The following is an 8,378-nucleotide window of genomic DNA, read 5'->3' on the forward strand; positions in this document are numbered from 1 at the left end:
GCCAGGAGAGACGAATGGAACCAATGGGTGAAGTCTTCTGGGGACATTTTGCCACCAGCAGGAAGAGGGAAGAAAGCAACTCTGGAGGAAGTTTGCACCTGGGTGAAAAGCCGCCAGGACAATATCAAGATGGAGATCGTTGTGAAGCCATTTAAGGAGACATCTGGGAGGTCAGCATGACAAGCGCGGGCACGAGGGGCTGTGCCAGGGCGCCAGCCTCACCTTTTCCTCCAGAGCCCTCTGGAGCGGGGGGTCAGCTAGGAACCAGGACCAAGTGGAGCTGGCCCTGGATGCGCCGCGATCAGGGTGAAGTGACTTGCCCGACGTCACACTGCTAGTGGCACGTGTATGAGGTCGGATTCGAATCCCGGGCCTCCTGAACCCCAGGCCCTACCCACTGCACCACCTAGCCGCCCCGTTCCGAAGATGACTGCGGTCCTCAGACACCCTGCTTTGGGGCGGGGCGGGGGGCGAGAAAGGCAGCACTTTCCCCCCAGGCACCGCAGAGCTGGGCCTTGCTGGAGAGATGAGGGGAGGGAGGGCGGCTCTCCGGGACGGACTCAGAAAGATCAGGGGCTGAAGCTGTTCCTCCGGGTCAGCTTCAGTTTGGGGCTCACAGCCTGACTCGGGCCATTCTGCCCGGCTCCCAGTGACGTTTGGTGACTCCCCTTTGCTATTGGGTGGCACAGACTCGGAGCAGCCAATCAGAAGTTAAGGGTCGGGAGAACTTCCGTGGTCTTGCACATAGCGGGCCATGCACAGCTCCCTGCGGCGGCTCCTCCTGGTGGGGATCCTGGTCCTGCCGGGGGCCCGGGCCGGTGAGGAGAGGAGCGGGGCGCCCCCGACAGCTCTTCCAGCCCCGGCTCGGGCGGCTTCCCCCGGAGCCGTCTCCGAGGAGGATGGGGATGCCTGGTTGGGACCCCGGGGTGGGGGGCAGCGGTGGGCTTGGGCTCAGTGAGGGGAGGGGTCTTGGTGTGCGCCCCTTAGTTTGGGGGGGAGATGAGCACGGGGGGGGCAGAGGTGTCAGAGGTCCGAGGGCGGGGGGCTGCGGGTGAGCAGTGAGCCCCAGGAGCAGGACCTGGCCCTCGGCCCTCGGCCCTGCCTGGGAGAAGAGGCCCGGGGGGCAGAGAAGGCTTTGGGTGGATCTCTAAGCGCTCAGGTCCTGAGAATGACCACCGCCCGCTCAGTGCACTGCAGCCCGGGGGGGGGCTGAGGTCCCATGGGGGCCAGCCCCCTCGGGGAGCAGCGGGGGTCGGGGCTACGCGGTCCCCGCGCTGACCCGGGCCCCGGCTGCCCAGGTCCAGGCTCTCACACCCTGATGTATATCCACACTGGCTGGACCCGGCCCGAGCTCGGGGAGCCCCGCTTCGTCACCGTGGGCTACGTGGACGGTGTGGAGTTCGTGCGCTTCGACAGCGACGCCCCGACGCCGAGGACGGAGCCGCGGACGGCGTGGGTGAAGGGGGTGATCCAAGAGGACCCCGAGTACTGGGAGCGGACCACGTGGATCGGGAGGACCAACGCTCGGGTGTACCGAGTGAGCCTAGAGGACATGCGGCGTTATCACAACCTGAGCCTGGGCGGTGGGTGCCGGGGGCCGGGCCGGCCGGGGGGAGGAGTGGTCCCACGGTCCCCCTGGGTCCGGGGGACGGGGGAGGGGGGCTGACCTAGGGCTCGGGTCCCGCAGGCGTCCACACCATCCAGTTCTTGCACGGCTGCGAGGTCTCCCCCGACGGCCGGCTCCAGCGCGGCATCTCTCAATACGCCTACAATGGCCAGGATTACAACTCCCGGCTGGCCAAATTGTGGACTTGTGTGGCCGCGCCTCAGGCCCAGATCTCCAAAGGTCTGGTGGAGCCGGAGAGCGACGATGAGAACCGCAAAGCCTACCTGGAGGTAGAGTGTGTGAAGTGGCTGCTCACCTACCTGGAGATGGGCAAGGAGGCGCTGAGCAGGACAGGTACCTCGAGCCCCGTGCCAGGGTGCTCAGCACTCAGGGCCTCCACCTGCCCTCTGCCTGCTCGGCAGCCCCAAGCCCAACTCTGGACCCCAAGGGACCCCCTGGTTCCTTAAGACCTGGTTGGTGGGTGGTTACCCCATCACCCTCATGTGTTCAGGTGCCCCTGGGGGGGGTGGAGGGAGAAAGAGCCCGACAATACCTCTGACCTTTGCCCCCAGACCCACCTGCTGCCCAAGTCACCCATCACACTGCTCTGGATGGGAAGGTGACCCTAAGGTGCCAGGCCCAAGATTTTTACCCTGCTGAGATCTCTCTGACTTGGCTGAGGGATGGGGAGGAACAGTTCCAGGAAACCGAGTTCATTGAGACCAGGCCTGGGGGAGATGGAACCTTCCAGAAGTGGGCGGCAGTGGAGGTGACCCCAGGTCATGAAGCAAAATATACCTGCCTAGTTCAGCATCAGGGACTGGCTGAGCCCCTCACCCTGAAATGGGGTAAGAACAGTGGAGGGGGGGGGTCTTAGAAAGGAGCAGAAAGAGTTGGAAGAATGGGGGAGTGCTCAGGCCATGGGGCCAGGGTCTTTCATTTCCCTTTTCCATCTTAGAGCCACCATCCTCATCCACCTGGACCACCCTGGGGGTCATTGTTGGGGTCCTCCTCCTCACTGCAGTCCTTGCTGGAGTTGTGGTGTGGAGAAAGAAGAAGAAGCCAGGTGGGAGGACAGGAGTGGGGGGTCGCTACGGGGCAGGTACCATGTAGGTTCTGGCTTCCCCTGGCCTGGCAGCTTGTCCTTCTGTCCCCAAGTCTTCCCTTTCCCTGTTAGGGACTGTTAGGCTGGAAGACTCTAGATGAAGAGATCTGTAAATAGAAAACATTTTTTTCTGGGGGACACCCTGCAGGTCTAACAGGTAGATGGGGGGGGGAACTGATTCAGCCTCATATCAGAAAGGAACCTGGGGCTTTATATCAAAGGAACTGGGTGTCCCCCAGTGGGTATTTGTAGATCAGACTTGCAAACCCGAGGGTGTTGGGAAGGGCCCATTTCTGGGGCCCCTTTTCTTTCTTTCTTTTTCTATTTAGATGCTGGAATGGGGGGGGGGGGAGTTTGGGGGAGCACTTGAAGTTGTCACTTGTTATATTCCCAGAACAAATCAGGGAACTTCTGAGACCTGAGCATGGTCTCCTCTTCTGGATTCCTCACTGAAAATTTTTTCCTTTTTCAGGTGAAAATAGAGGGACCTATGTTTAGACTGCAGGTAAGTGAGGGGTTGACATGGAGAGGAGAAGCCATGATATCCTTGGGACATAGAAAGGGAGAAGGCAAAAGAGAGGCTCCTCCCCAGGAACCTTTCTTGGGCTTCTCTTCCCTTGCCATCTCCTGGTTCTGGAAAGTCCGTCCCTGACTAAATCTTTTCCCTCCTTTGTTTCCAGACAATGACAGTGCCCAGGGGTCAGATGACTCTCTTATAGTCATAAACGAAACTCTGGGGTCCCCAAATGACAGTGGGGCTGGTGTAAAACAGAGGGGAAGGCCTGTGAGTGCTTGGGATGAGGATTGTAAGGAAGCAGAGGCAGGTCCTTCAGAAGGAGGAGAGGCCAGAACAGAGGAAACTTTGAGGATCTCCCCAATCTGTTTTTCTTTCTACAGTTTGAGAGTTTCCTGTTACAGACCTGAGAAAGAAAACAAGGCTCCAATTCCTGCTTGGTCTTTTTGACCTTTGCCTCCTCTCTGCAGTCCTGGCCCCTGTGAACAAATCTGCAATGTACTGGCCAGAGAAGTCTCATTAGTGTTCTCACTGCTTATGGAAGTTCTCTTCCCTTTCCCCTGCCTTCTTGCACTCTTGTGGTATCATATGTGCTCCAGGCTAAGGGCTATGAAGGGTTAACACAGAAATAGCTATGTTCCTTAACCAGCAAGATGTACTTCAGAGCTTAGATAAGGGAGTAGCTACATGTCTGAGCTAACAAGATGTGCTCCAGGGCTCAGATAAGAAAGCACATTCTGAGAAAAGACCTTCTGCACTGTTCTCAAAGTATTCTGCACTGTTGGGTTCTCAAAACATTCACCTGAGACAAACACAAGGAAATGCATGTGAAAAAGTGCTTGCTAAAACGCTTATGTAAGTGGTTACGTAAATGAAGAGCATAAAAGCATGTATCCTGTGATCAATAAAGGAACCCGCTTATGCATCACAGTGGTGTCTGTCTGCGTTCCTCTCCTAGCCTAGCGGACTCAACACACTCTGTCCACCTTTCTTTGCTGGGAAACTGGCACCAGCAATAAGGAAGAGACAGCAGTGCACTGGATGTTGCACTGGCCTCTGGGATCTTTTTTTATTCCACAGATTCTCTTTTTTTTACTATATTAATATTTTATTTATTTTGAAATTTTATACCATAATAGTTTCTACCTATCATTTTTTGTAATGTTTTGAATTTTGGAACTTGTCCCTCATCCTCCCTTGTTTCCTCCCTCCTCCCTAGAAAGCAATCTGATCATCGTTCCATTGTTTCCATGTTATGCATTGATCAAAATTGGATGTGTTGGGAGAAAAAAAAACATATCCTTGAGGGAAAAAAATTAGAAATATTAAAATCCTGTAGTTCATAAGACACCTTTTTTAAAAAATTAAAGATAATAAACTTTGGTCTGTTTTAATCTCCACAATTTCTTCTCTGGGTACAAATGGTATCCTCTATCACGGATCCTCTAAAATTGTCCCTGATGATTGCACTGATGGAGTGAGTTATCAGGGTGTATAAAGTCCTTCTCTTTCTGCTCATCTCACTCAGCCTCAGTTCATGCAGTCTTTCCAGGATTCTCTACAATCCCATTCCTCCTGGGTTCTAAGGGGACAATAGTGTTCCATCACATACACACATACACACACACACACACACACACACACACACACACACACACATATATACACACCACAATTTGTTCAGCCATTCCCCAGTGGATTTCCACTACTTTGCCACCACAAACTGACTTGCTTTGAATATTTTTCACCCTTTCTTCATGATCCCTTCAGGGTAGAGACCCAGTAGAGGTATTGTTGGATCAAAGGGGATGCACATTTTTACTGCCCTTCGGGCATAATTCCAAATTGCTTTCCAGCAAAGTTGGATGAGTTCACAGCTCCACCAACAAAGCTACATGTATTCTTAAATCATGAGCTTTTCTCTACAATCTCAGTCGGGTTTTACTTTTGGGTGGTGATTTGTGGGGATGGGAAAGCAATGTAGAGATGTTCTGGTCACATGAAGAAGAAAATAAATTAAGATATATGGAGGCATCTAAGAATTGTTTTATTTGAAGCTGAGTCTTCCATCGCAGGTGTGGGCTGGGGTACAGAGGAAAGGGACCCTGGGGGAGGGACAGTGTATTTATTGTCTATGGGGAGGTTGCAGAGATGTGTCTTCATCTGTAATGGCTTGGGTGCACTTGGTGATATGGTATAGTCTGACTTTTCAAGGTATCAGACAGAGTCAGAGTGATTTCCTTCTTCTGGTGAAACTGGCATCATGCCCAGCAGGCTGGTAGTTCACTAGGCCCCAGCAGGCTGATTACTTGCTAGCTCCCAGGTCCAGCCTCAGCACCAACTTTCCATGAATTTCAATTCTCTCCATTTTGTTGTCATTTCCTCTGACCTTGAGTGTGTGTCCCTGCTTTTCCTTCATTGCAGGAACCTCCCTAAGGGCTTCTGTGGCCTCTGGGCCACAGACTAAGTGGCTCAGCTCAGGGCCCTGGACATCCACCTCTACATTTCTCTCTTTACCTTGGTGTACACTTGAGAGGAGATGGGATCTTCTTCCTCTGAGGGAACCCTGAATACCTATGTCTTTCCATCAAATGGACAGATCTTTGTTATTTGGTCTACCTCTGGTCCAACATTGAGGTGGCTCTGAACAGCCAGTCCCTCCTCGTTACCCTCAAAACATACAAGGTGTGGAAGGGCCCCATTTGGTGATCCCCCAAATAAAACACATCCTTTATGGTGACACCAAATGACTCCCAGTTCCTACAGAAACCAGACCAATCTGCCTCCTATATCCCATACCCTATAAAAAGACTTGCTCTCCCCCCTATCCACTGCTGAAGTCTGCTCAGACCAGTTCACCATTTCTTCCATAAACAACTTTCACTCACTTCCATTTATAGTTCTATTTTCCTCTTTCCTGAGGATTCACCTTTGGATCTTTCACTTATGACTGCTCTATCCAATCAGGAGTCTTCTGACATCCTGGTTGGTCAAATGCACTGATCTTGGAATTCTTTCAAAGTGGATTGTTTTTTACAATAGTTGTCTTATAAGAATTATTCTCTTGTGTTCTGCTCACTTGGTATCCACAAATCCGCCCAGGTTTTCTAGTTTTTAAATGTTGTTATTCCACTAAGGTGAATTATGATTTTAAGACACATTATATATTCTTATTTTAAAAAATTTTTTAAACTAAGTTTTATTTTTCACAAAATTCATTTCTCAATTCCCCTCCCTCTCCACCCAATAGTTCCTTTCTTCCCCCCAAACACAAAAGTTTCAAGCAAAATTGATCATGAGCAAGTAGTGAGTATTCCACCTCCCTCACCAACCTATTTCTGTGTGCTCTTGTAAGGTTCAAATGAAATAATATACGTTGAGTGTTTGTCACATAGTACATACTTAAGGAATGCTTCTTCCTTTCCTCTTCCCCTTCTCTTGAATTGAAAATCTTCTGCTTCTCCCATCACTTCTGCCAAATCATTCCATATGTTTAATCTCCCAAATTTCATTCTCAAGCCAAAATTCCAACACTTCAAGAAGTTTCTGATTTTTCACCCGTCTTCCACCCCAACATGAACCACCAGATGATTTTGAAGGATATTTAGCATCTACCCTTGAGGGTAACTACTGACACAATCTTCCTTGCTTCTTCTATAACTTCCCCACCATAAAAGATATAAATGGCATACCACCAAAACGAAGAAGCTACAAGTATGTGGGAAGGGCCTGTGAGGAATTCCATCAAGTTACAACTGGTTCATCTTTGGATGAACTGATTTAACCATCTTGAAGAACAATCTGGAATTTTACCCAAAGATTCACCTATAGACTTTTACCCAGCAATACCACTACTAGGTATATTTCTTTTTTTTTTTTAGGTTGTTTTTGCAAGGCAAATGGGGTTAAGTGGCTTGCCTGAGTCCACACAGCTGGGTAATTATTAAGTGTCTGAGGCTGGATTTGAACTCAGGTACTCCTGACTCCAGGGCTGGTGTTCTATCCACTGTGCCACCTAGCCACCCCTACTAGGTTTATTTTCAAAGATGATTGAGGTAAAAGAAAAAGAATTTATATAATCTAAAATATTAATAGTAGTTTTCTTTGTGTTGGCAAAGAATTGGGAATTGTGGGGATGATGATAAATTGGGAAATGGCGGAACACATTGTGGTGTATTATTGAGGTGATCCTGTGTTATAAGAAATGATGAAACCATGGAAAGATTTTCATGGAATAATGAAGAGTGCATTGTGCAGAACCAAGAGAACATTGTCTACTCTATCAGCAATATTGTTTTAAGAACAACTTTGAATGACTAAGTCATTTTGACTATTATAAATACCCCCCAAAAGGGCAGCTAGGTGGTGCAGTGGATAAATCCACAATTGAACTAAAAAGAACCTATGAAGGAAGATGCCATATGCATCCAGAGAAAGAACTGAGAAAATAGAAGGATATAAAGAATGATTTTCCTTATATGCATACAAACAAATACGAACACATTTACATATTTGTTTCTAATGGTATCCATCTGTAGAACTGGGGGAGGGGAAGAAAAGGGAAAAAATAAAGTTGTATGAGAACTTTATTATCTTTTTAACAGGAATCACAAGTTGTACATATTCAATTTGCAGTTTCATGTGCAATCATCTTTTTTAACTCTACTGTTTTGGAAATGTTTGCTTTATTTCCATATTATTTAGAAATTCAAATAAAATAACAAAAAAAATTTTTAATGCAAGCTACAGGGGAAGCTAGGTGGATAGAACACCAACCCTGGAGGCAGGAGTACCTGAGTTCAAATCCAGCCTCAGACACTTAATAATTACCTAGCTGTGTGGCCTTGGGCAACCCATTTAACCCCATTGCCTTGCAAAAACTAAAAAAAAAAACAAAATGCAATCTACATTTCCAAGTACCACCTCACAGCTCACAGACTGGTGAATATGATCACAAAGGACAATAATCAATGTTGGAAGGGGGAAAGTGGGAAATATGGGACACTAATATATTATTGATGGAGCTGTGAACTGATCCAACCTTTCTGGAGAGTAATTTGGAATTACACCCAAAAGGCAACAAAAATGTGCATACCCTTTGATCCAGCAATACCACTACTGGGTCTATACCCTGAAGAGATGAGGAAAAAGGT

The 8,378-nt window shown here is 48.9% G+C and overlaps 1 protein-coding gene across 3 annotated transcripts; it reads left to right on the forward strand.

The window, feature by feature from the left end:
- The first annotated feature begins 713 nt into the window (after positions 1-713).
- On the forward strand, positions 714-4,153 carry LOC141511491 (BOLA class I histocompatibility antigen, alpha chain BL3-7-like). Of its 3 annotated transcripts, none has more exons than XM_074220651.1 (7): positions 716-818; positions 1,299-1,583; positions 1,688-1,960; positions 2,179-2,454; positions 2,565-2,672; positions 3,184-3,216; positions 3,609-4,153. In XM_074220651.1, the coding sequence occupies exons 1-6, from the start codon at positions 755-757 to the stop codon at positions 3,207-3,209; spliced, it is 1,032 nt and encodes a 343-aa protein (XP_074076752.1). In that variant the 5' UTR covers positions 716-754; the 3' UTR covers positions 3,210-3,216; positions 3,609-4,153. The 3 variants fall into 3 exon arrangements, with proteins under 3 accessions (XP_074076765.1, XP_074076752.1, XP_074076758.1); XM_074220657.1 differs by lacking the exon at positions 716-818 and adding an exon at positions 826-912; XM_074220664.1 differs by lacking the exon at positions 2,179-2,454 and having other exon boundaries at positions 714-818.
- Positions 4,154-8,378: the final 4,225 nt, after the last annotated feature.

The sequence above is a fragment of the Macrotis lagotis genome, chromosome 1, assembly GCF_037893015.1.
Source record: "Macrotis lagotis isolate mMagLag1 chromosome 1, bilby.v1.9.chrom.fasta, whole genome shotgun sequence".
NCBI classification, from domain to species: domain Eukaryota; kingdom Metazoa; phylum Chordata; class Mammalia; order Peramelemorphia; family Peramelidae; genus Macrotis; species Macrotis lagotis.

Excerpts from the sequence above, each read along its gene's own strand:
- LOC141511491 (XM_074220651.1), top strand. The coding sequence starts at position 755 with ATGCACAGCTCCCTGCGGCGGCTCCTCCTGGTGGGGATCCTGGTCCTG. Across the intron at positions 1,584-1,687 it reads TCACAACCTGAGCCTGGGCG|GCGTCCACACCATCCAGTTC; the intron begins GTGGGTGCCGGG and ends CGGGTCCCGCAG. Across the intron at positions 2,673-3,183 it reads GAGAAAGAAGAAGAAGCCAG|GTGAAAATAGAGGGACCTAT; the intron begins GTGGGAGGACAG and ends TTCCTTTTTCAG.